Source organism: Macaca fascicularis, chromosome X (genome assembly GCF_037993035.2).
Source record: "Macaca fascicularis isolate 582-1 chromosome X, T2T-MFA8v1.1".
Lineage (NCBI taxonomy): Eukaryota > Metazoa > Chordata > Mammalia > Primates > Cercopithecidae > Macaca > Macaca fascicularis.
The window spans coordinates 14,469,502-14,496,339 of record NC_088395.1 but is presented as its reverse complement, the minus strand read 5'-3'; the positions used below and the strand labels follow the sequence as shown (position 1 = coordinate 14,496,339).

The window sequence follows — 26,838 nt, the reverse complement described above, 5'->3', positions numbered from 1 at the left end:
CTGGGGACAGGGCATAGCTAAACAAAAAGCAGCAGAAACCTTGGCAGAGGTAAATGCCCCCTTCTGACAGCTTTGAAGAGAGCAGTGGATCTCCCAGCAAGGAGGTTGAGATCTCAGAACAGACAGACTGCCTGCTCGAGTGGGTCCCTGACCCCTGAGTAGCCTAATGGAGACATCCCCCACTAGGTGCAGACTGACACCTCACACCTCACATGGCTGGGTACACCCCTGAGACGAAGCTTCCAGAGCAAGAATCAGACAGCAACACTCGCTGTTCAGCAATATTCTATCTTCTGCAGCCTCTGCTGCTGATACCCAGGCAAACAGGGTCTGGAGTGGACCTCAAGCAAACTCCAACAGACCTACAGCTGAGGGTCCTGATTGTTAGAAGGAAAACTAACAAACAGAAAGAACACCCACACCAAAACCCTGTCAGTACATCACCATCATCAAAGACCAAAGGCAGATAAAACCACAAAGATGGGGAAAAATCAGTGCAGAAAAGCTGGAAATTCAAAGAATCAGAGCGCATCTCCCCCTCCAAAGGAACGCAGCTCATCGCCAGCAACGGAACAGAGCTGGATGGAGAATGACTTTGACGAGTTGAGAGAAGGCTTCAGTCAATCAAACTTCTCAGAGCTAAAGGAGCAACTACGTAACCAGCACAAAGAAACTAAAAACCTTGAAAAAAGATTTGACAAAAGGCTAACTAGAATAATAAATCTAGAGAAGTCCTTAAAAGAACTCATAGAGATGACAACCATAACACAAGAACTACGTGACAAATGCACAAGCTTCAGTAACTGACTCAATCATCTGGAAGAAAGAGTATCAGCGATTGAAGATCAAATGAATGAAATGAAGCGAGAAGAGAAGTGTAGAGAAAAAAGAGTAAAAAGAAATGAACAAAGCCTCCAAGAAATATGGGATTATGTGAAAAGACCAAATCTACGTCTGATTGGTGTGCCTGAAACTGACGGGGGAAATGGAACCAAGTTGGAAAACACTCTGCAGGATATCATCAAGGAGAACGTCCCCAACCTAGTAAGGCAGGCCAACATTCAAATCCAGGAAATACAGAGAACGCCACAAAGATACTCCTCGAGAAGAGAAACTCCAAGACACAGAGTTGTCAGATTCACCAAAGATGAAATGAAGGAAAAAATGTTAAGGGCAGCCAGAGAGAAAGGTTGGGTTACCCACAAAGGGAAACCCATCAGGCTAACAGCAGATCTCTCGGCAGAAACTCTACAAGCCAGAAGAGAGTGGGGGCCAATATTCAACATTCTTAAAGAAAAGAATTTTCAACCCAGAATTTCATATCCAGCCAAACTAAGTTTCATAAGTGAAGGAGAAATAAAATCCTTTACAGACAAGCAAATGCTGAGAGATTTTGTCACCACCAGGCCTGCCCTACAAGAGATCCTGAAGGAAGCACTAAACATGGAAAGGAACAACAGGTACCAGCCATTGCAAAAACATGTCAAAACGTAAAGTCCATCGACGCTAGGAAAAAACTGCATCAACTAGCGAGCAAAATAACTAGCTAATATCATAATGACAGGACCAAGTTCACACATAACAATATTAACCTTAAATGTAAATGGACTAAATGGTCCAATTAAAAGAAACAGACTGGCAAATTGGATAAAGAGTCAAGACCCATCAGTGTGCTGCATTCAGGAGACACATCTCACATGGAGAGACACACATAGGCTCAAAATAAAGGGATGGAGGAAGATCTACCAAGCAAATGGAAAACAAAAAAATAGCAGGGGTTGCAACCCTAGTCTCTGATAAAACAGACTTTAAACCATCAAAGATCAAAAGAGACAAAGAAGGCCATTACATAATGGTAAAGGGATCAATTCATCAGGAAGAGCTAACTATCCTAAATATATATGCACCCAATACAGGAGCACCCAGATTCATAAAGCAAGTCCTTAGAGACTTACAAAGAGACTTAGACTCCCATACAATAATAATGGGAGACTTTAACACCCCACTGTCAACATTAGACAGATCAATGAGACAGAAAGTCAAGAATGGTATCCAGGAATTGAACTCAACTCTACACCAAGTGGACCTAATAGACATCTACAGAACTCTCCACCCCAAATCAACAGAATATACATTCTTCTCAGCACCACACTGCACTTATTCGAAAATTGACCACATAGTTGGAAGTAAAGCACTCCTCAGCAAATGTAAAAGAACTGAAATTATAACAAATTGTCTCTCAGACCACAGTGCAATCAAACTAGAACTCAGGACTAAGAAACTCAATCAAAACCGCTCAACTACATGGAAACTGAACAACCCGCTCCTGAATGACTACTGGGTACATAACGAAATGAAGGCCGAAATAAAGATGTTCTTTGAAACCAATGACAACAAAGATACAACATACCAGAATCTCTGGGACACATTTAAAGCAATGTGTAGAGGGAAATTTATAGCACTAAATGCCCACAAGAGAAAGCTGGAAAGTTCTAAAATTGACACCCTAACATCACTATTAAAAGAACTAGAGAAGCAAGAGCAAACACATTCAAAAGCTAGCAGAAGGCAAGAAATAACTAAGATCAGAGCAGAACTGAAGGAGATAGAGACACAAAAAACCCTCCAAAAAATCAATAAATCCAGGAGGTGATTTTTTGAAAAGATCAACAAAATTGATAGACCACTAGCAAGACTAATAAAGAAGAAAAGAAGAATCAAATAAACGCAATAAAAAATGATAAAGGGGCTATCACCACCAACCCCACAGAAACACAAACTACCATCAGAGAATACTATAAATACCTCTACACAAATAAACTGGAAAACCTAAAAGAAATGGATAATTTCCTGGACACTTACACTCTCCCAAGACTACACCAGGAAGAAGTTGAATCCCTAAATAGACCAATAGCAGGCTCTGAAATTGAGGCAATAATTAACAGCCTACCAACCAAAAAGTCCAGGACTAGACGGATTCACAGCCAAATTCTACCAGAGGTACAAGGAGGAGCTGGTACCATTCCTTCTGAAACTATTCCAATCAACAGAAAAAGAGGGAATCCTCCCTAACTCATTTTATGAGGCCAACATCATCCTGATACCAAAGCCTGGCAGAGACAAAACAAAAGAGAATTTTAGACCAATATCCCTGATGAACATCGATGCAAAAATCCTCAATAAAATACTGGCAAACTGAATCCAGCAGCACATCAAAAAGCTTATCCACCATGATCAAGTGGGCTTCATCCCTGGGATGCAAGGCTGGTTCAACATATGCAAATCAATAAGTGTAATCCAGCATATAAACGGAACCAAAGACAAAAACCACATGATTATCTGAATAGATGCAAAAAAGGCCTTTGACAAAATTCAACAGCCCTTCATGCTAAAAACTCTCAATAAATTTGGTATTGATGGAACATATCTCAAAAATAATAAGAGCTATTTATGACAAACCCACAGCCCATATCATACTGCCTGGGCAAAAACTGGAGGCATTCCCTCTGAAAACTGGCACAAGACAGGGATGCCCTCTCTCACCACTCCTATTCAACATAGTGTTAGAAGTCCTGGCTGGGGCAATCAGGCAAGAGAAAGAAATCAAGCGTATTCAATTAGGAAAACAAGAAGTCAAATTGTCCCTGTTTGCAGATGACATGATTGTATATTTAGAAAACCCCATTGTCTCAGCCCAAAATCTCCTTAAGCTGATAAGCAACTTCAGCAAAGTCTCAGGATACAAAATCAATGTGCAAAAGTCACAAGCATTCTTATACACCAGTAACAGACTAACAGAGAGCCAAATCATGAATGAATGAACTATTCACAATAGCTTCAAAGAGAATAAAATACCTAGGAATTCAACTTACAAGGGATGTAAAGGACCTCGTCAAGGAGAACTACAAACCACTGCTCAGTGAAATAAAAGAGGACACAAACAAATGGAAGAACATACCATGCTCATGGATAGGAAGAATCACTATTGTGAAAATGGCCATACTGCCCAAGGTTATTTATAGATTCAATGCCATCCCCATTAAGCTACCAATGACTTTCTTCACAGAATTGGAAAAAACTGCTTTAAAGTTCATATGGAACCAAAAAAGACCCCGCATTGCCAAGACAATCCTAAGCCAAAAGAACAAAGCTGGAGGCATCACACTACCTGACTTCAAACTATATTACAAGGCTACAGTAACCAAAACAGCATGGTACTGGTACCAAAACAGAGATATAGACCTTTGGAACAGAACAGAGCCCTCAGAAATAATACCACACATCTATAGCCATCTGATCTTTGACAAACCTGACAAAAACAAGAAATGGAGAAAGGATTCCCTACTTAAGAAATGGTGCTGGGAAAATTGGCTAGCCATAAGTAGAAAGCTGAAACTGGATCCTTTCCTTACTCCTTATATGAAAATTAATTCAAGATGGATTAGAGACTTAAATGTTAGACCTAATACCATAAAAACCCTAGAAGAAAACCTAGGTAATACCATTCAGGACATAGGCATGGGGAAGGACTTCATGTCTAAAACACCAAAAGCAATGGCAACAGAAGTCAAAATTGACAAATGGGATCTCATTAAACTAAAGAGCTTCTGCACAGCAAAAGAAACTACCATCAGAGTGAACAGGCAACCTACAGAATGGGAGAACATTTTTGCAATCTACTCATCTGACAAAGCGCTAATATCCAGAACCTATAAAGAACTCAATCAAATTTCTGAGAAAGAAACAACCCCATCAAAAAGTGGGCAAAGGATATAAACAGACACTTCTCAAAAGAAGACATTCATACAGCCAACAGACACATGAAAAAATGCTCATCATCACTCGCCATCAGAGAAATGCAAATCAAAACCACAATGAGATACCATCTCACACCAGTTAGAATGGCAATCATTAAAAAGTCAGGAGACAATAGGTGCTGGAGAGGATGTGGAGAAATAGGAACTCTTTTACACTGTTGGTGGGACTGTAAACTAGTTCAACCATTGTGGAAAACAGTGTGGCGATTCCTCAAGGATCTAGAACTAGAGATACCATTTGACCCAGCCATCCCATTACTGGGGATATACCTAAAGGATTATAAGTCATGCTGCTATAAAGACACATGCACATGTATGTTTATTGCAGCACTATTCACAATAGCAAAGACTTGGAACCAACCCAAATGTCCATCAGTGACAGACTGGATTAAGAAAATGTGGCACATAGGCCGGGCGCGGTGGCTCAAGCCTGTAATCCCAGCACTTTGGGAGGCCGAGACGGGCGGATCACTAGGTCAGGAGATCGAGACCATCCTGGCTAACACGGCGAAACCCCGTCTCTACTAAAAACACAAAAAATTAGCCGGGCGAGGTGGCGGCACCTGTAGTCCCAGCTACTCGGGAGGCTGAGGCAGGAGAATGGCGTGAACCCGGGGGGCGGAGCTTGCAGTGAGCTGAGATCTGGCTACTGCACTCCAGCCTGGGTGACAGAGCGAGACTCTGTCTCAAAAAAAAAAAAAAAAAAAAAAAAGAAAATGTGGCACATATACACCATGGAATACTATGCAGCCATAAAAAAGGATGAGTTCGTGTCCTTTGTAGAAACATGGATGCAGCTGGAAACCATCATTCTCAGCAAACTCTCGCAAGAACAGAAAACCAAATACTGCATGTTCTCACTCATAGGTGGGAATTGAACAATGAGATCACTTGGACACAGGAAGGGGAACATCACACACCAGACCCTAATGTGGGGAGGGGGGAGAGGGAAGGGGGAAGGGATAACATTAGGAGACATCCTTAATGTAAATGACGAGTTAGTGGGTGCAGCACACCAACATGGCTCATGTGTACATATGTAACAAACCTGCACATTGTGCACATGTACCCTAGAACTTAAAGTATAATAAGAAAAAAATTCCCATCTTCTTATATAGTGATGCAGTAGATACCATGCAGTTAAAATTAATGCACTAAAGCTAACCATATCAACATGGATAAATCTCAAAAATACAATGTTAAGGGATAAAAACATATTGCAGAAGAATGTATACAGTATGATTTCATTTTATGCTGTTTGAGACCATGTAAAACACTATGTACATGTATATACAGTGATGGTATTAAAAGTTTCATGGGAACGAAAAAAAAAAAATACTTCAGGTCTTTTTGTCCCTGACAAGCACCAGCTCTATATCCTAGGTATAGTCAATTACAAAGTACCATGACATTTATTTATTCATAATGACTTTCATAATAAAGTCCAAATCCTTATCCATACAAGTCTGTTGAAGCCTCATCTAAACTCCTCAACCTTTAAGATAAAAAGCAAACACACCTTTGGCTTCCCTGGGGAGGCAGTTACAACGTTTTCAACATCATGCTTGCTAAGGAAGCAGTTGTTGCTTTAATTAATGATCTGTGAAATCTTATTTAAACACCTTGTGCAAACAGGTGGCAGAACATGGAAAACATGTTAAATAATAAAAGAGAACACACACCATTTCACTATATTCTTCTTGAAAGGAAAAAAAATAAGAGTTATGATTATGGAGTTTCCTTTCCAAGGACAAGGAAAAAGGAGACCTATAGGGATTTTGAGTCTAAACATCTTTTACAAAACATCTTATTCTCTGTTTGTTAATCTTTCAGTGGCCAATTTTCCAAAATGGAATTGATCACTGGGGTTAATGTCTTGGATATGACTATGGACATATTAGTAGCAAAGGTATGGAGGATGATTATAGTATTGCTATTACTAAAGGTATTTTAGGGTTTTTCTGGAATATCACTTGTCACCTGACATTTGTTAGAAAAATAAAATATTGGGTCCTGTTCTGGCCTACTGAATCCACAAAAAAAAAGGGTCTCTCTAGGCCTCCAGGTGATTCTCATTTGCACCAACGTTTGAGAAGCATTGGTCTAGAGCAGGATGCTCAAGGTGTGGTCTGTACCAGCGCAAGTCTGTGAACTGTTAATTGTCTTCTGCAAGTAGACAAGTGTGCTTATTATGGGTTATTCTCAATTCCTGTGCTTATTGCTGTTTTAAATAGTGAAGCTTCTTATATGCCTTCTCCCAGTTTCAGTAACAAACCGAATAAAAATGTTTCCACTGGATTCCTTCTAGAATGGTTGAAACCACTGTTCTTCTATTTAATGCTGTCCCACTGTCTTTTTCTTTTTACACTAAACATCATTGTGTGTACCTGTTGAATCACATACATCCAGGTATTAATCCTAAAAGTAAGCTTTCATTATGACTTTCCACACTACTGAACATTTCCTAAATAGGTGTAATAAATAACATTGTTTTTCCTACCCACGTAGAAGTCTCTCCATCTCACAGAATCTGGATATTAATTCAGAGTCTGCACCTAATATTTTCCAGATGTGGACCCTGCCTTACTTCATACATGAAGCATAGTGTCATAAATCTGTTTTCTTAGGACATGTGGTGTGTGGATCCACATGATTTGTGTCTTAATAAATGAAGCCAGTCAGATGGAGCTTTCCTTCATACTCGATTGAACATACATTTGGATAAAGAAACCAAATTTCAAAGACAGGCTGATGGGTAGAATTTGCCTTTTATAAGGGAAAGACAACAAGCCATCACCCAGTGGGCTCCACCTGTGTACAAATCTTACAGGAAGAGTTCACTTTGACTGAGGGTAGCAGAACTGAAAGAGCTCTCCTGATGATGTGCAGATAATGTTTTCCGGTGAGACATGATTTGCATACAAGAAAGAGAAAACAATTGAGACTGTTGCATATCAAGAAGTATAGCCTGACAATGCTCTAAACCAGGGTTTCTCCACTGCAGCACTATCAGCATTACACCTTGGCAATTTTTTGTGTGGGCAGCTGTCTTGTATATCCCAGGAGGTTTAGCCGCATCCCTGCTCTCTACCTATTAGATGCTAGTAGCTCCCCTTCCCAGGTGTGACAGCCAAACAGGTCTCCAGACATTGTCAAATGTCCCCTGGGGGCAAAATTGCCCTAGGTTGAGAACTATTGCTCTAAGCTTTTGGAGAGGAAGAGAAAAGGGTAAGAAGCCTTAAGCAGGATTCTCCAAGTTGACCCTACTCTAATTATAATTCAATGAGTTCTTCATTTGCTTAGATTTGTTTGTTGATTAGACTTAGTGGTAGTGATATCTGCATTCCAACAGCCTTCTTTCAAAGTCCATTTACATTCTAATTGGGTTTGAAGGATCTTAATGGATTCTCTACATTAGAAGAATGTTTCCATGTATTTAAGACCTAGCTTAGTCTACTTCTCTCTTGTTTAGACACTGCAGAGTGAAAACACAAAGTCATTATTTTATTCCTATGAATAAAATTATTTAAAAAGTTGTATATAGGCCATATTTTGCCATGCAATCTAATTTCCCTTTGTGGAAGAAAGATAAGAGGAGTAGAAGTGGAAGAGCTATTGTAGTTATTCTAAGATACTTGATTTTGATTTGTATAACATGTTCCCCAATAAATTGAACACAAAAACCTTTATGACCCAGAGTTTGCTACATACCTATGTGGTAGAGACAGTGGACACAAAATGAGCAATCACTAAACATAGAACTTACTAAGTGTCAGGGCCTGTTTTATGAGCTTTATTCAGGAAAGCTCATTTTTACCACAGTTCTATAAGGTAAATATTATTCATTTCTGTACCTCTGAAACTGAGGTACAGAGAGGTTTTGCTTTTAATTAAACTGCCTACCAAAGTCACAGCACTGTGACATAAAGCCTCTATTTCAATGTTGACAATTTAGCCCCTTCATTTTAGGAGGAGAAAACCACAACCCAAGTTGCCTTAGACAAAGTTGGTCTAAAACCTTGGTAAAGTGAGACAAAACAAGGCCACTTCATGATTTTGTCTAAGCACAGACAAAACAAGATCACTGTGCTACTTACAAAATACTAAACATCCTTCTCTCTTGGTTAAAATTCCTGCCACTTTTTTTTTTTTTAACCAATTACAGTTTTATTCTCATTCTAGTCGGCCTTTCTATAGATAAGATTGATTGAGGTTATTGAATTTCCCCCACTTGCTGACAGTATCTGATCTAGAGTAAACTCCTGCTTCCTTAACTTTTCCCCTTCAAATCAACCAATTTATAGGTAGAGATCAGCACCCCCCACCCCTCATTCTATGTGTTCTCCCTCACTGCAAAGAGTAGTAAACCCACCTTGTTTAACTACAAGTTTGTTCCTGGTGGTCTTTGGCTAAAGGGCATTGACACTTATTTGCCTATGGTACACATCTTGAAGTGACACCTAATTTTCCAAATGACTGAATCAATATCACAAAGATTACTATAATCTAGAACAATGGCCAAATCCAACAAAATGAAAATTTATAGGAATAAATATAAAGTCCTTTTTTTTTTTTTTTTTGAGACGGAGTCTCGCTCTGTCACCCAGGCTGGAGTGCAGTGGCGCAATCTCGGCTCACTGCAAGCTCCGCCTCCCGGGTTCACGCCATTCTCCTGCCTCAGCCTCCCGAGTATCTGGGACTACAGGCGCCCGCCCCTGCGCCCGGCTAATTTTTTCTATTTTTAGTAGAGACGGGGTTTCACCATGGTCTCGATCTCCTGACCTTGTGATCCGCCCACCTCGGCCTCCCAAAGTGCTGGGATTACAGGCGTGAGCCACCACGCCCGGCCAAAGTCCTTTATTTAGGTTAGAAAAAAAATCAAGAACATAATCAAGAGGGGATAACTTGATAGCTATTCATGTTAATAATAGAAAAAAAAAAAAACCTGGGAGTTTAATAAGAATTAGCAAGGTCAAAATGAGCCAATCATAGAATCAGACTACTTAAAAGCAATACTGTAATTTAGTGCTCTATTAAAAGTATTCAAAAGTCCAGATAAAGATAGGGGATACTACTGCTGTTTCATGTTATATATTGATCATACCTAGACGACCTTTCAAATTCTGTGACTTATACGTCAAGATGCCCATTAGCAAACTGTAGATAGGGTAACCAGCATGGTGAGGGGCTGTTAGCCATATCATAAAAAGGGCTAGATCAATTTAGCAGAGATTCAAGAAGACCTACCAGCTCTCCATGCTTAAGTATTTGAAGGGATGTCTCCAATAAAAGAGGACAGAGATTTTACTCCCAAAGAATAGAAGTGCTGGTCTAACTGGAGAGATTCTAAACATGGATTGAATTGTACTTTCTGGAGGTGAAACCCCATGGATTTAAATGATCCACTCCCAGGTGACCACTGACACCGGGTCCTTGTCTTCTAGCCTTCACCAGTTGGGCTTGCTGTATCACTCGAACGAGAAGATCTAAAACCCTTAGAACATTGGAGAGGAAATAGACAGTATGGGGCTTACGGGCCTACCAAGTGGAAGAATAAGGACTTCTAAGTTGTTCTCCTGCCTGGGCCATTGCGTTGGGGTTTGAGGCTAAAATCTGGATTATTGGTCTGTTTTTGTTTTCTGTTTCTTTGTGATTCACTTTTGATAGGCTCTATGTGTCCAGGAATTTATCCATTTCTTCAGGGTTTTCTAATTTGTTGGCACATAGTTGTTCAAAACAAGCAGCCTTTTATTTTATATTATTCATTTTTTTAAACTTTAAGTTCAGGGGTAAAAGTGCAGGTTTGTTAACACAGGTAAACTTGTGTCATGGGGGTCTGTTGTACAGATTATTTCATCACCCCAGGTCTTAAGCCTAGTACCCACTAGTTTTAGCTGATCCTGTCTGCCCTTCCACCCTCCACCCTCCAGAAGACCCCAGTGTGTGTTGTTCCCCTCTGTGTCCATGCAGTCTCATCATTCAGCTCCCACTTATAAGTGAGAACAAGTGTTATTTGGTTTTCTGTTCTTACGTTAGTTTGCTGAGGATAATGGCCTGCAGCTCCATCCATGTCCCCGCAAAGACATGATCTCACTCATATGTGGAATCTAAAAATTTTGATCTCATGGGGGTAGAGGGTATAATAGTGGTTATCAGTGCCTACAGAAAATGAGGGGGCGGAAGAGATGAGAAGTTAGTCAATGGGGACTATGTTAACAGTTAGATAGGAGGAATAAGTTCTGGTCTTCTATTGCACAGTTGGGTGAAAATGGTTAATGATAATGTATTGTTTATTTCAAAATATCTAGAAGAGATGATTTGGTGAAGAAATAAGTGTTTCATATGATTGATACAGTAATTATCCTGATTTGATCATAATATAATGTATAAAACCTCAAAACCTCACATTATACCCCATAAGTATATACAACTATTTATTATGTGTCAATTAAAAACAAAATAGAAGAAAAATAAGTAAAAGGCAACTTGTCATTAGGTGGCCTACATGCCATAACCATGTTCTCAAGCAGCCACAATTTCTATTTAGTAGCTGACCAAAAAGAAGTCAGGGCTATCTGGGTAACTGGAAACATCTGAAATTATGCACAATGCCAGAAGTAAGGTATGATGCAGTCAGATATAAAATGAAAGTGGGAGATAAATGCAGGTGAGGCTGCATTGTAGAGAAGTTGTTATAACTTCACATGGTGCACATATTTCTTATTGGAGCTGAGGAGATAACATTAAAATAGAGTTTTATTGCATAGACCTGGGGCATCAGCTTCTAATAGACTGGAGTTGGCTAGTTCTGTCAGGGAAGATCTGGGCGTGATTGTTTCTGAGAAACTCTGTTTTGATAAAATTGACAGTGGCTGCTTTGCAAAACCTAGAAAAGATAATCAAAGCAAATACACCTAGTTGCACATTGCCTGGCGACTCCTTGAAAGTGACCCCATTTGATAACTTGATTGCTCAGTAAACACCAGACACTCTTCCCATGCATGTAAATGTAATCTCAGGTGTTCTCTCAGTAAATACCTTCCTTGAATAAAGCTTAATGCCATTGTCTTTTTGGGAGATGATCTGCTCTTATTTTTTGTTATACCTTCTAAAACATCAACCTGTATGTTATTTTAGAGGTCAGTTTCTCAGTAGGAAATTAAAGAGATGACATATTGCCTTGGGAATATTTACTTTTTTTTTTTTTTTTTTTTTGAGATGGAGTCTCGCTCTGTCGCCCAGGCTGGAGTACAGTGGCGTGTTCTCGGCTCACTGCAATCTCCACCTCCCTGGTTCAAGCGATTCTCCTGCCTCAGCCTCATGAGTTCCTGGGACCACAGGTGCATGCCACCATGCCTGGCTGATTTTTGTATTTTTAGTAGAGACTGGGTTTCACATGTTGACCAGGCTGGTCTCGAACTCTTGACCTCAGTTGATCCACTCACCTCGGCCTCCCAAAGTGCTGGGATTACAAGTGTGAGCCACCGCTCCTGGCCAAAATATTGAACATTTTTAAATGATTTAAAAAAAATTTAACTCAGGCCACAGTGTATTTCTGTGAAAATTAATTTAGTAGTTCATGACTAGGTGGGCCCCAAACTAGGAGAAAACAAGTGAGGCCTCAGGGGCAAAATTTGAAGGGGTACCCAAAACTCCAGTACTCAAATGATATTTAATGTAATGTTTTAAAATATCATTATTAATGCGAAAAATCCATGGTGAACAAAACATTAAATAAAAAATAAAACAGGATCTGACCCTGTACTTGTGTGACTCACTTGCCTCACCCTATTTGCTTCACCTTGCCTCACCCTATTTGCTTCACCTGGCCTCACCCTATTTTCTTTTTGCATTCGTTTCCTCATCTGTAAATTGAGATAAGAACAGTATCTTCATTGTTATTAGGTAATTCACTTAATTTAATTCAAACAGGACAATTTTGATAGTGGCAAGTGGCACTGACAGACATTACAACTCTATAATGTTGACTATTGCAAAGTAAAAAAAGTTTTATCAAACAATAAAACATAGTTAAAATGGTTTTATATCATACAAAAAATGACAAACACTCAATTATGAGCATTTAGATGCTCAACAGCAAGACTGCTCAGTCTTTCTTTCCTTTTTGTTTTATGTTTACGGAACCTGTGATTTTCCATGTTTAACTTTTTTTGTTTGTATTATCTCAATGTGTAATCTCATTTAGTTTTGTGGATTTAAAACAGTATCTGTTTGCTGGTCACTGCCAAATATACATTTCCAGATGTTATCCCTTTCTTGAGCACATATTTCTATCTAATTACTTGCTAACTCTACTGAGATGTCTCATGGGCATCTGAATTTAAGAGCATAAAAATATGACTCGAGTTCCACTCCAAATCTGCACTTGTCACAATAGTCCCCATCTTAATAAATGGTAACCCTACCTACCCAGTTGCTTAAGCCAAAAATCTGTGAGTCGTATTCAATTCATTTTCTCACCTCTTCACATAAAATGCATCAGCATGACCTATTGGTTTTACCTCCAAAGCATAACCACTAGAATGTAAGTTTCATCAAAAGGTTGCATTTTTTTCTGTCCTGTGAAGCAATGTATTCTGAGGATTTACACAGTGCCTGGCACATAGTAAGAAGTAAATAAATTTTTGTGGAACAAATGAAAGATTCCTGAACCTAACCACTTTCCTTCATTCTTTTTTTTTTTTTTTTAATTTATTTATTATTATTATACTTTAAGTTGTAGGGTACATGTGCATAACGTGCAGGTTTGTTACATATGTATACTTGTGCCATGTTGGTGTGCTGCACCCATCAACTCATCATTTACATCAGGTATAACTCCCAATGCAATCCCTCCCCCCTCCCCCCTCCCCATGATAGGCCCCTGTGTGTGATGTTCCCCTTCCTGAGTCCAAGTGTTCTCATTGTTCAGTTCCCACCTATGAGTGAGAACATGCGGTGTTTGGTTTTCTGTTCTTGTGATAGTTTGCTAAGAATGATGGTTTCCAGCTGCATCCATGTCCCTACAAAGGACGCAAACTCATCCTTTTTGATGGCTGCATAGTATTCCATGGTGTATATGTGCCACATTTTCTTAATCCAATCTGTCACTGATGGACATTTGGGTTGATTCCAAGTCTTTGCTATTGTGAATAGTGCTGCAATAAACATACGTGTGCATGTGTCTTTATAGCAGCATAATTTATAATCCTTTGGGTATATCCCCAGTAATGGGATGGCTGGGTCATATGGTACATCTAGTTCTAGATCCTTGAGGAATCGCCATACTGTTTTCCATAATGGTTGAACTAGTTTACAGTCCCACCAACAGTGTAAAAGTGTTCCTATTTCTCCACATCCTCTCCAGCACCTGTTGTTTCCTGACTTTTTAATGATCGCCATTCTAACTGGTGTGAGATGGTATCTCATTGTGGTTTTGATTTGCATTTCTCTGATGGCCAGTGATGATGAGCATTTTTTCATGTGTCTGTTGGCTGTATGAATGTCTTCTTTTGAGAAATGTCTGTTCATATCCTTTGCCCACTTTTTGATGGGGTTGTTTGTTTTTTTCTTGTAAATTTGTTTGAGTTCTTTGTAGGTTCTGGATATTAGCCCTTTGTCAGATGAGTAGATTGCAAAAATGTTCTCCCATTCTGTAGGTTGCCTGTTCACTCTGATGGTAGTTTCTTTTGCTGTGCAGAAGCTCTTTAGTTTAATGAGATCCCATTTGTCAATTTTGGCTTTTGCTGCCGTTGCTTTTGGTGTTTTAGACATGAAGTCTTTGCCCATGCCTATGTCCTGAATGGTACTACCTAGGTTTTCCTCTAGGATTTTTATGGTATTAGGTCTAACATTTAAGTCTCTAATCCATCTTGAATTAATTTTCGTATAAGGAGTAAGGAAAGGATCCAGTTTCAGCTTTCTACTTATGGCTAGTCCTTCATTCTTATGACCAATACCATAATCTAAGCCATCAACATCTCCACCTATAGTTCTACAATAGCCTCCTAACTTATCTGCTGCTACTCTTGACACCACAACTATCCACTCAATAGCCTATTTGCTATATTGAAACTAACTAGTGGATTCCAATCACTTAGGATAAAATAAAGTCCTTTATACTGGCCTGCAAATAAATCTTGAAATTACCTATTCTTCAACCTCATTTTCTACTTTTTTGTCCCTCTCATTCTCTACTATATTCACAGGTTTCCATGTTTAAGCATAGTAGGTGCTCAATAAACATTTGTTGAATGAATAAATATGTATATTTAACCTGTGAGTAGTCTAATCATGACAGGAAGTGAGATTGTGCAGAAATTTGTTTTACCCCGTCTCTCTCCCTTTGAGAGCTAAATTCTCAAGTAATCTATACTTGCTTATTCCATATCCTCACCTACTTTAAACTACTGCAATCTGGTTTCTTCCCAAATGCTGATTTGAAAATATTCATGACAAGATAATCAGTAAACTCAATGGACCATTCTTCTATTTTATTAATTTTTGCTCTTCGTGTTTTTTTCACTCCTTCTACACTTTTTGGATTTAATTTCTTATTCTTCATTCTATCTCCATGAAATAGATTCTTAGATAATCAATTTTCAGCTTTCTATCTTTATAAAATGCATTTGAAGTATACATTTTTCACTAAGCATGGCTTTAGCTCAGTTCATATATTTTGATATGTACAATTTATCTTTCAATTCAAAATATTTTCTAACTTCGAATGTGAATTCTTTTTGACTCCTGAATTATTTCAGAAGTATTTGGCTATTTCCCAATTTATAGAGATGTTCTAGTTATCTTTGTACCATTGATTTTTAGCCTAATTCTATTTAATCAGATAATATGATTTCAGTGGTTTGATATTTGTTATGAAGTGCGTTATGGTCCAACTTATGGTAAATGTACCAAAATGTTTCTTCTGACTTGAAAAGTATGTGTTTACTGCATTTGAGGGTGTAGTTTGTTAATTATGTTATTAAATATTTTATATCCTTACTGATCTTTTTGTCTGCTTTGTTTCTATCAGTTGCTAAGAGAGGTATGTTAAAATTCCTCACTATGAGTGTGAGTTTGTCTATTTCTTCTTTATATTTGTCAATTTAAACTTGGTGTATTCTGAGGCCATGTTATTCGTTGTATACGTATCTATAGTAATCACATTCCCCTATTGAAATGATCCTTTTAATTATGAAATATCTCTATTTCTAGTAATAATTTTGGTCTTAAAGTCTACTTTATCTAATATTAATGGAGCTAAACTGGCTTTATTTGGTTAGCGTTAGCATGATATATCTTTATCCACAGTTACTTTGAAGCTTTCTGTGTCTTGATATTATAGGTGTGCCTATTGGAGGCAGACTAGAGTTGAGTTTTATTTTTTAATTTAATCTGAAAATGTTTGTCTTTTAATAGAGGTATTTATTCTATTTTCCTTCACTGTATTTACAATATATTTGGGTTTAATCTACCACTTCTCTATTTGCTTTCTCTTTATCTGTCTTGTTCTGCATTCCCTCTTTCTTTTAGATTGATTTTGTCTTTTTATTATTCCATATCCACCCCCACTTGTTTGCTAGTTATACTTTTTAAAAAATTAGTCTTTAATATCTGTTATTATGTAATGCCAGACATTGCTAATTGATGACAGATCTCATTCCCACAGAGCCCAGGTACAGTCTAAGAATCCTTCACACAGTAATTAAAAAATTCCCTAACAATTATTTAGAATTGTGAAGCAAAATGAAACCCATTTTCCATCTCTGGTCTAGGAGAGCATGCAGTCAGTAAGCCAGGATAGTGTTTCTTAAAGTTACCTCATCATAAGAATCACCTAGAGTGCTTATTAAGAGTACAGATTCTTGTATTCCACCCAACTTTATAAATCAACATCTGAAAGGAATTTTACTGAGAATTAGTATGTTTCAGAGGGGTCCTAGGTGAGTCTTATTACGATAAGGTAAGTTTGGGAAACCTGAGCAGTATTACCATATGTAAAAGAAGTTGTTGAAGGACTTAAACCATCCACTGAGGCGGTTGCAGCATGAGTTCTATACTGTTTTGTGTTGAAATACCATCATAATGTAAGAATATTTTCTGGGTGGCACAAGTGATCCTGAACTCTTGCTGCTGTGTGCTGAACTTCTGTGAATGTGATTAAAGAAACGATAGCACCAACAAGGAGGCAGTGAGGAGAAAATTGAGAAAGGCACAACATTAAAAGGTAACGTACAGCAAAGAGGATATTTGTGCTTGTTTACTTGTTCTCCTTATCTATGGCAGGACAAAATGTTCCTGAGAGGTAGCGAAGAGTGAGACAGGGCAGCTAACAGGACAGATTTATCTCTTTCAGCCCAGAGTATGTGCAGGAAAGCTTTTAGTGGATGCAGTCAGAACTCAGTGAGCTCATACCCACATAAACTCCTCAGTATAAGCAATGTCTCACAACAGATATTCAGCTTTACACCTACGTATTTGCAGCATTAATAGTGACTGTGGAATATTTTTGTTTTCATTCCAACAGAGTAGCATATAACTATTACTTCACCAGCAGGATTAGTTTATCAAATATTTTTTGGAACAGATTTTGAAAAATCTCTCTACTGTACATAAAATGTTAACTTTAGTTCTCAAGCAGTATTGTTACAGGAGGTAACATTCTCCATATCAAAGGGTATGTTTCTCTCCCAGAGTTTGAAATGGAAAACAGGTGCAAGCCTTTTGATAGCCTCTACAAGATTGGGTTATAAAGCAGAACAGTGTTTTCCAAGCATGTCTGCACACCAGAATTGCCTGGGGAGCTGCAGAAATACGGAGGCTGGTGCCCCTCCTAACATTGAGATTTAATTGGTGTAAGGTTGTGTCTAAGGCTTGGGATTTTTAAAATACCCCCAGGCAATTCTAATGTGCAGGCAAGTTTGGGAACCACAGGACTGGAGATCTTGAGCTATGCATTTCAAACCTCAAGTCTCTGGACAGTGTAAAGCTTAGGATTCTGCACTAAAGTTTAAGTTGAGATCATAAGATCAGTCTCACTAGATTTATCATGTTGTAATCTACATGGGTGTGGAATAATTTACATAAAACCAGAGCAATTGATGAAAAAAACTCAATCAGATCAGTGATGTACACACACACACACACACACACACACACACACACAGAGTCAATATTTAGAAGAACCAGGATTTTAAAGTAACTTGGTCAAATTGAGTATATATCCCCAATTAGAGTTGCTCGATAAATACAGGGAGCCCAGTTACATCCAAATTTCAGATAAACAATTTTTAGTATAAGTATGTCCCATGCAATATTTGGTATGTGCTTACACTAAAAATTGTTTGTTGTTATCTGAAATTCCAGTTTAACTCCATGACATGTATTTTTATTTGCTGAATCTGACAGTCCTCCCCAATTTTAAAGGCCTAAGCTGAGCACTAAGTCAGTGTAGTAGGACAAATCAGAACAAAAATTAACCTTGGCTTCTTGCTTGTTGTGTGCTCTTCTGTTTTCTGAATTATATTGCCTGGCTAACCAACTCAAGCTCTACATTGTCTGAACTGAGGGGCAATCATACCTTATTCTGCCTCTTCTGTCTTCTTCGGAGGCGCAGGAACTCCTTGTGTTGCCTGGAGACAAAGTTCACCGCTGCGTATTCCAGTAGGGCAGCAAACACAAACAGAAGGCACACCGCCATCCAGATGTCAATCGCTTTTACATAGGAGACCTGAGAGAGACACACAGAGAGAGAGAGAGACACACACAGAGAGAGAGAGAGAGAGAGAGACTATGAAAGCTTGCCAGGAAACCAGATTCTTAATGGTGTGAGCAGCAAAATAACCTAATTTCCTTGGTCAAGGATTTTCCAGCGTTTTCTTAAGAAAGTGCTTAAGCCATTGATTCTACTTTGAAGATTCTGGGCAGAGCACTGAAAGTCACATGCCCCCGAACCAGTAGCTTTATTCCTGAGATCAGGTCCAAAGATGACTTCAAGAATTTCCTTAATGACAGTAGATTTTAAGTGTTCTCACTACAAATAAATATGTGAAATAATGCATATGTTAAGTAGCTCAATTTAGACACTCCATGATGTGTACATATATTGAAACATGTTGTACACCATAAATATATACAATTTTTACTTGTCAATTAAAAACAATTATTCTCTTAATTAAAAAAAGAAAAATGAAACTTTGAGGCAAAATAGATGGGTGCTATTATTAAAACTGCTCACTTCTATTTTTTTAAATTAACGTTTAAAAACCAATATAATTAAGATAATTTCAAAACATGGATGAGAAATAAACTATGTATGGCCTTAGGCTCTTCAGAAGCCAATTTGTAATTTTCTTCAATTTACTGATCCTAACTGACATGAAAACACAGTTCTAAATAGTTTTAAATCCTCACAATTTAAGAGTATTCAACCAAAGTAAAATATCAAGAATCTAGCCTTGAGAAGGTATCTGGTTAAAAAGAAAACTTTGATAACCCTTCAGTGTTTGCTTAAGTGTTTAGTAAGTCTTATAATTTGACAACGTAGATTCTGAAAGCAAATACTTTCTACTTGCAATGGAAAATGCCCCTCATTCTCTCAACTTAAAATTATTTTTTCAACTGTAAAAGGGAAAAATAATTGGATCAAGTTACAAAGTATTGCATCCTGGACTACAAAGAATACTTACTAAACTACCATCTGAATGTGTACAATCCAGTTCTAATTTTTAAATAGTTTCCTGTATTTTGGTATTTGTCAAGTGCTTGCCAGCCAGTATTTTAAGCATTTTATGTGTGTGAATTTTTTAAGCCTTACAACAACTCATCCCAATTTTCTGATGAGAAAACTGGGGTAAAGAGGGATGAAATTATTACCCAAGGTCACAAAAGTAATAAATGACAGAGTCAAGATCGGAATTGGAACTCAGTCTGACTAGTGGATTTCCTTTCCGAACACACACAAACACATTGTTAGGATCATAGTTTGTATCTTTGCATTTACCTTTGACCTTTATACTGAGCATTTCCCATGTTATTTATTTTTCTTCTAGATCATAATTTCTAATGCTTGCCTAATGGTCTATACCATGATTGAACATTCACATTGTAAGACATATAGCTTACTTTCTATCTTATATTTTATGACTATAAATGTTGCTGTTACAAACATTCTTCTCCCAAAATATTTGACTGTGTCTCTGATTATTTGTTGGATCAACTTTTAGGTGAGTTACAGAAGTAAAGATATGAAAATAGGCTCTTGAATTAGAAGGTTTGCAGGAGCACAGTGGACATAAAAGCAGAGATTCTGGAGTAAGATGCCCCAATTAAGAAATGCTGCTCCGCTACTATCTGTATAATTCAGTTATGTTATATAACCTCTCTCTGCCTCTATTCCTCATCTTTAAAATAGGAACAATAATAGTACCTACCCCGTAGAGTTGTTAAGTGGATAAAATCACTTAATATACATAAAGATTTTAGAATAGTTTCAAACACAGAATAAGTCCTTATAAATGTTTGCAATTATTTGGCCAGAGAAGGGTGTGATTTTGTGAATGGATAAATTTTGGAAGGAACAAAAATTAATAAGGAACATAAAACTCACCCACAATCATAATATATTCTAATTATTATTATTATTATTAGAGACGGAGTCTCGCTCTGTCGCCCAGGCTGGAGTGCAGTGGCCGGATCTCAGCTCACTGCAAGCTCCGCCTCCCGGGTTTACGCCATTCTCCTGCCTCAGCCTCCCTTGTAGCTGGGACTACAGGCGCCCGCCACCTCGCCCGGCTAGTTTTTTGTATTTTTTAGTAGAGACGGGGTTTCACCGTGTTAGCCAGGATAGTCTCGATCCCCTGACCTCGTGATCCACCCGTCTCGGCCTCCCAAAGTGCTGGGATTACAGGCTTGAGCCACCGCGCCCGGCCTCTAATTATTGTTTTTAAGATCACCACCTGCCTTACACTATTTGTCTAAAACAATCCGAAGTACTTGTGTCAGTTCCACATGTATTGTGACAAAATGATCTAGCACTTTGTTATCTCCAGTCCTTGAAACATATTATTCTTCCTACCTGGGATGGTTATTCCCACTCCTCCTGATTAATAGTCGCCTCAGAATTCTTTAGGACTTCGCTGAGATATCAGTTCCCCTGGGAAGCGTCCCCAACCTTTCTCCTTTCTCTCATCTGAGTTAGGGGCCACGTTTCTTTGTTCCCTTATCACTCTCTATTGAACTTATCTGTTCCTTCTTTGCCCACTTTTTACATGGAAGATGTCCCTCATCTCACTCAACTTACAATTTTATATACATATACAAATGTGTATATATATATACAAATTTATATATCTATATATACATATACACATATATGTGTATATATATATTTTGAGATGGTGTTTCACACTGTTGCCCAGGCTGGAGTGTGTGTGTGCGTGCATATATATGTGTGTGTGTGTATGTATATATATATACATACACACACACACACACATTTTGAGATGGTGTCTTCCACTGTTGCCTAGGCTGTAGTGCAGGGGCGCGATCTAGGCTCACTGCAACCTCTGCCTTCCAGGATCAAATGATTCTCCTGCCTTAGCCTTCTGAGTAACTGGGATTACAGGCACGTGCCACCACACCCGGCTAACTTTTGTATTTTTTAGTAGAGACAGGGTTTCACCATGTTGGCCAGGCTGGTCTCAAACTTCTGACCTCAAATGATCTGCCCATCTCGGCCTCCCAAAGTGCTGGAATTACAGGCGTGAGCCACTGTGCCCGGCCAATTATATTTTAAAGTATTCCCTGACCCTACTCTTAGACTGTAGGTTTATTTTTTTTGTTTTTGTTTTTAGTTTAGGCCCTGTGCAGTATTTCTTTGTATCACCAGCACAGGACCTAGCAAATAGTACAAAGGCAGTAGTTATGTGGGATGGATAGATGGATTGGTGGATAAATACATGGTGGATGGATTGATGATGGATAGATGGACTGATGGTTGAATGACTGACTGACTGACTGAATGAATGAATGAAAGAGAAGGAAGGGAGGAAATATCTAGCTATTTTTGCATCTTTGTGCTTTAAACAGTTATGAATGATATACTGTTACCCACAACTGTATATATTTGATACTTCTAAGAGTGGACTATTAGTGAGTTTTTATTTTCTCAGCTCGCCTAACATTCCTGGAACATTTGCTTCCTTAATGAACAATAGTTTGTCTTGTATTTGCTCTTCTGGAGCAATCCTATTTTCCTGTAATAATAGAACATTACCAATCACAGCATTTCCAGTTATATATTATTCAGATGGCCCATAAATGTTTTAAGACCCAATAATGAGAGGAATGTGTTAATGCCCGAGATATATGCATACCAAGAGCTAAGTCCAATAGAGCTGACCATCATTCCTCCTCTTCCTAGTGTTTACAGCATTCAGTAATTTATACACGTTTTCTCCATCTTCTTCTAGCAATCAGCAGACCAAGCTCATATTTGGCTTCTTTTATAGCTGCTCATAAATGAGTCCTTCCAGTCTTTTAATCATTTTGGTTGGTCTCCGAGTTTCCTCCAAATCATGAACATCTTTCCAGCATTGAAGTGCTGGCATTAAATGCATTATTCACATGGATTTAGAGGGTGTTGTGAGACATCTATCACATATGATGTGATGTTCCTTGGTGCTGGTTTCTCAGAACTGAAATGCCTTTTGTTGCTTTTACCCAGCTCTGATGTCAGATTCTCTTCTTTCAGCTCCTATTCCTTAGATGTTTTGAGCTCACATCTTCCCTTGTCACATTCTTTTTTTTTTTTTTTTCTTTGAGACAGAGTCTCGCTCTGTCGCCCAGGCTGGAGTGCAGTGGCCGGATCTCAGCTCACTGCAAGCTCCGCCTCCCGGGTTTATGCCATTCTCCTGCCTCAGCCTCCTGAGTAGCTGGGACTACAGGCGCCCGCCACCTCGCCCGGCTAGTTTTTTGTATTTTTTTTTTTTTAGTAGAGACGAGGTTTCACTGGGTTAGCCAGGAAGGTCTCGATCTCCTGACCTCGTGATCCACCTGTCTCGGCCTCCCAAAGTGCTGGGATTACAGGCTTGAGCCACCGCGCCTAGCCTCCTTGTCACATTCTTTTTATGATTCTTGGACTTACATGATTCCTTCTTGAACGACTTTACTACAAACTTGCAAGATAGTTTTAAAAGGTAATGAAGTTCTCAAAATGCTGTTATGATTAACTCAGTTGGTATCTTTTCAGGCATATTTAATTCAGAAAAACAAAAACAAACATTGAGAGCCTACTACATGGAGGGCTGTACTAGGTGCTGGTGGGAGATGGGGTAAAAGATACAAAGATGACTAAGAAGTATATTAATTCTCCCCAGGACTTCCCAGATTATATTTCAGGGGACCACACTCATGCTGTGCTCCAGAAAGTATCATTCACATAGATCATGGGGCAGCAAATTATAGTCCACGGATCAAATTCAGTCCACTGTTATTTGAAGACAGCCATATTCATTCATTTACATATTGTTTGTGGATACTTTTGAACCAAAATGGCACAGTTGAGTAGTTGTGACAGAAACCAAATGGCCACAAAGCCAAAAATACCATATGGCTCTTTACAGAAAACATTTCCCAGCCTCTGACCTAGACTTTAATGTTATCTTCTCTTTATTGGGGTTGTACATCTTAGTGACCCTGCCTCACCACTTAAGAATTCCATGGTCTACAGAGGGAGACAGTCACATGAACATATAACTGATATAAAGTAGATGGTTCCACATGACAAAGTAAAGGAAGGACAAAAAGTCTGGTGGAATATGGGGAGGTTAATGTCGATGGAAAAATCAGTAAAGGCTTTATTTCTAGGTGGTGTGGCACTTGTTTTAGGGCTTGAGAAGAGCCAGGTCTTTGGTGGGTAGAAGAAGCTGTAAAATCAAAGCCATAAAGATGGGAGAGAGTATGGTGGTCTTGCAAATAATGAGCAACCCAGTGACCGGGATATGCTGGGCACCTGGGAGGTAATGGTGAGGGGTGGACAGGTAGGCTGGGCTGGCAAAGGAAGGCATTGAAAGTCAAGCTGATAGGTTTGGGGTTTCAAAAATTTGTAAAGATAAGCTAATGATGGTTTTGAGGTGGAGTATAGATGTATAAGGTGCCTTCCTTCCCTTCCTTCCTTTCCTTTCCTTCCTTCCTCACTCCCTTTTTAAACAATTATCATGATGCTATTTTGTCTCTGAAAGCAAGAGTCTCAGCAAAGTAGACATTATCCTCCTTATGGAAATTTACCTCACCTCTTCTTGGCACTTTCACCTCTATATAGGTTGGTTCTCTTCCAGGCTCTCTGACATCTCTGAATCAACAACATCTCTGAATCATCTGATCTTCCTTACTCTCTTTGGGACATCTTATTCCATTTGGTATTTCCATTTCTTGAACTCTTTCCTCCTCAGTTTTCACTCTATCTTCATATCCTCAATGAATTAATCCACTCCGATAGCTTTCTTCTTATTTCTGTGTGTCAGGGTAGTGGTGGTGGTAGTGTGTGTATGTTGAGTGCTATAACAGAGACTGGCTATATTCTTCTAAATTTCATTTCCTCTACCAGTAAGCTAGATTTTCCACTTCTCTTGGATCCTCAATGGAATATGGGCAGAAGTTATACATGTTAGGACCTCTAAAATCTTCCATGAGGCCCTTAGGACTATACCTTCTGCAGCCACCTTAGGTGTCACCTGTTTAAGATGGCAGTGCCATAAGATGGAAGAAGATTGGATCCCCAAAAGACCTACAGCCACCCACCGCACAGTAGAGTATAATGTGAGTGAGAAGGAAATTTTTATTTTATCAAGCTACAGGAATTAAGAAGAAAGCTATAGGAGTGGATGCATTTATTCAGGATATGAAGGTTTTGTGTTTCCAAAGTTCTCAAATTATTCCCTCAGCCCTGACCTCTCACCAGCATTCTGTGATAATTCTAAAATAGCTACAGTTAGTATTTGCAAAATTAAACATATTAAATGCCACCTCCTTCTTATTCATCTCATTTAAATCTTCCTTCTCACTAGCAACCTGGTTTTGCCACTGTTTCCCCCTCCGTTGTCTTCATCTCTAATATTCAATCTATTGCACAGATTCAACATTTCTGTCTGTAAAGCAACCCTGGGTTTACTCTTTACTCTCTCCATTCCAAAGATATCACTTTAATCCTATCCATCAACACCTAATGCCTGGTTATTATAACAACTTCCTAACCAGTCCACCTGCATTCAGTTCTTCCTCATGGCACCTAGTCTTTTGCTTCTGTGAAATTAAATTTAAAACCCCAATTTCATTTTGAAACACATCTGCTTAGGAATTACTGTGGCTGTCTATTGCAGTCTCTGGTATTCAAGGCCCCGCACAGCATGTGTCTATCCTAGTTAATCAATCTTATGGCACTCTTTCGTAACACAAGCTTGGTGTTTTGTTTAAGCAACTTTGCTTAGCCCTGAGTAAGCCAAATCCATTCCCACTGATGACTTTGTCTACACCAGTAGTTCCTAAATGAGGTTGACTTTTCATTCCAGGGGACATTTGGCAATGTCTGGAGATATTTTTGGTAGTCACAACCAGGGAGCGCTGCTATTGGCATCTAGTAGTTGAGGTCATGGATGCTTCTAAACATCCTATAATGCACAGGACAGCATCCAAAACAAAGACATCCAGTCAAAATGCTAATAATTCTGAGGTTGGAAAACCCTGAGAGAGAGAAAGCAAAAACAAAAACAAACAAAAAACCTAGGTAACTATGTCTAGTCCAGTGGTTCTCAACCAGAAGTGATGTTGCTCCCAAGAACATTCAGCAGTGTCAGAAGATGTTTTTGGTTGTTTCATCTGGGAAGTAAAGAGTTGCTCTGGTTTCTAGTGGGTTGAGGCCAGGGATGCTGTTAAATACGCAACAATGCAAAGGACAGCTCTTTATGACAAATAATTACCCAGTCCCAAATGTTAATAGTGTTATAAGGTGGAAAAACCCTTCTCCCAGCATAGAAACATTTCCCACATTTTATATCTGTTTATTTCCAGATAATTCTTCAAGGAGTAGACCAAATCCCATCCCCAAGGTGATAATTTCTTTGCCAATTCTAGCCGACGGCGGCCTTGCCCGTCTTTAGAATTTGTAATGCACTTAAAGATAGAATCATCCAGTTTAGTGTTTGCTTCATGCATATGTGTTTTATCCACCCAACTAAAGTATAGGATACTTGGGGGAATATAGATCCAGTAATGTCTTCTGTATCCATGTCACCAAGGACGTTTTTGTGCATATAGTAAGTGTCCCCATAAGTTTTTGTTCACTGTCAAATTTTCCAAGTGCTATATAAATTCAAATTTCTTTCACAATTATTGCTTTATATGAAGGGTAAGCTACAGAAAAAAAAAGAGAACTAAAAAGAAGAAAAATGTAGTTTTGGTCTTTTAGTGATGACAGTTGTTGATATCCAAATTACTCTGGATTTATTTTCATTAAGGGAAAGGAGAATACTTATTATTTATATGACTTTACAACTTATGTAGTTTGCAAATATATCTGCTGGGAAAGTAGAACCAGTCAAGTGGTTTAGGGTTTCATGGTGCTAGATTAGCATTCATCTGTTGTTTGAACAGATAAGTGAGATCATGGAATTTGGTTAGTTGCTCAGTTGTTTGGCATTATGTAGACATTTCTTAGAGGTGTTTCCCATTAATATTCTTTTTAATACTGTCTTGGCATTTTTGAAAACTTTGGCAAGTTTAATAGAGTCAATTTTTTTTCATGAATTACATCCTTATTTCAGTTTCAAAGTGGAAAATCAAGTCATGAATTTATTTCCTTTAGCCCCACAATTTGTATTGTCTGTGTTCAGACACTATACTGTTTCCTGTGCCATGAAGCCAGTTGCTGTTATTGGTTGGGACATTTTGTACATGATGTTTATCCCCAGGACAGAAATAATGAGTCACGATTGTACAAGGATTACTTGAATGTCCTTACAGCTTG

At 38.6% G+C, this 26,838-nt stretch overlaps 1 protein-coding gene across 7 annotated transcripts in view; it reads right to left on the bottom strand.

The window, feature by feature from the left end:
• The window catches only part of GLRA2 (glycine receptor alpha 2), a 230,659-nt gene that overhangs the window by 35,403 nt on the left and 168,418 nt on the right, over nucleotides 1–26,838 (bottom strand). For all 7 annotated transcript variants that reach the window (XM_045383250.2, XM_074029168.1, XM_074029169.1 and 4 more), the window contains one exon: nucleotides 18,397–18,546. In XM_045383250.2, coding sequence (XP_045239185.1) covers nucleotides 18,397–18,546 — 150 coding nt within the window. The remainder of the gene's footprint in view (nucleotides 1–18,396; nucleotides 18,547–26,838) is intronic.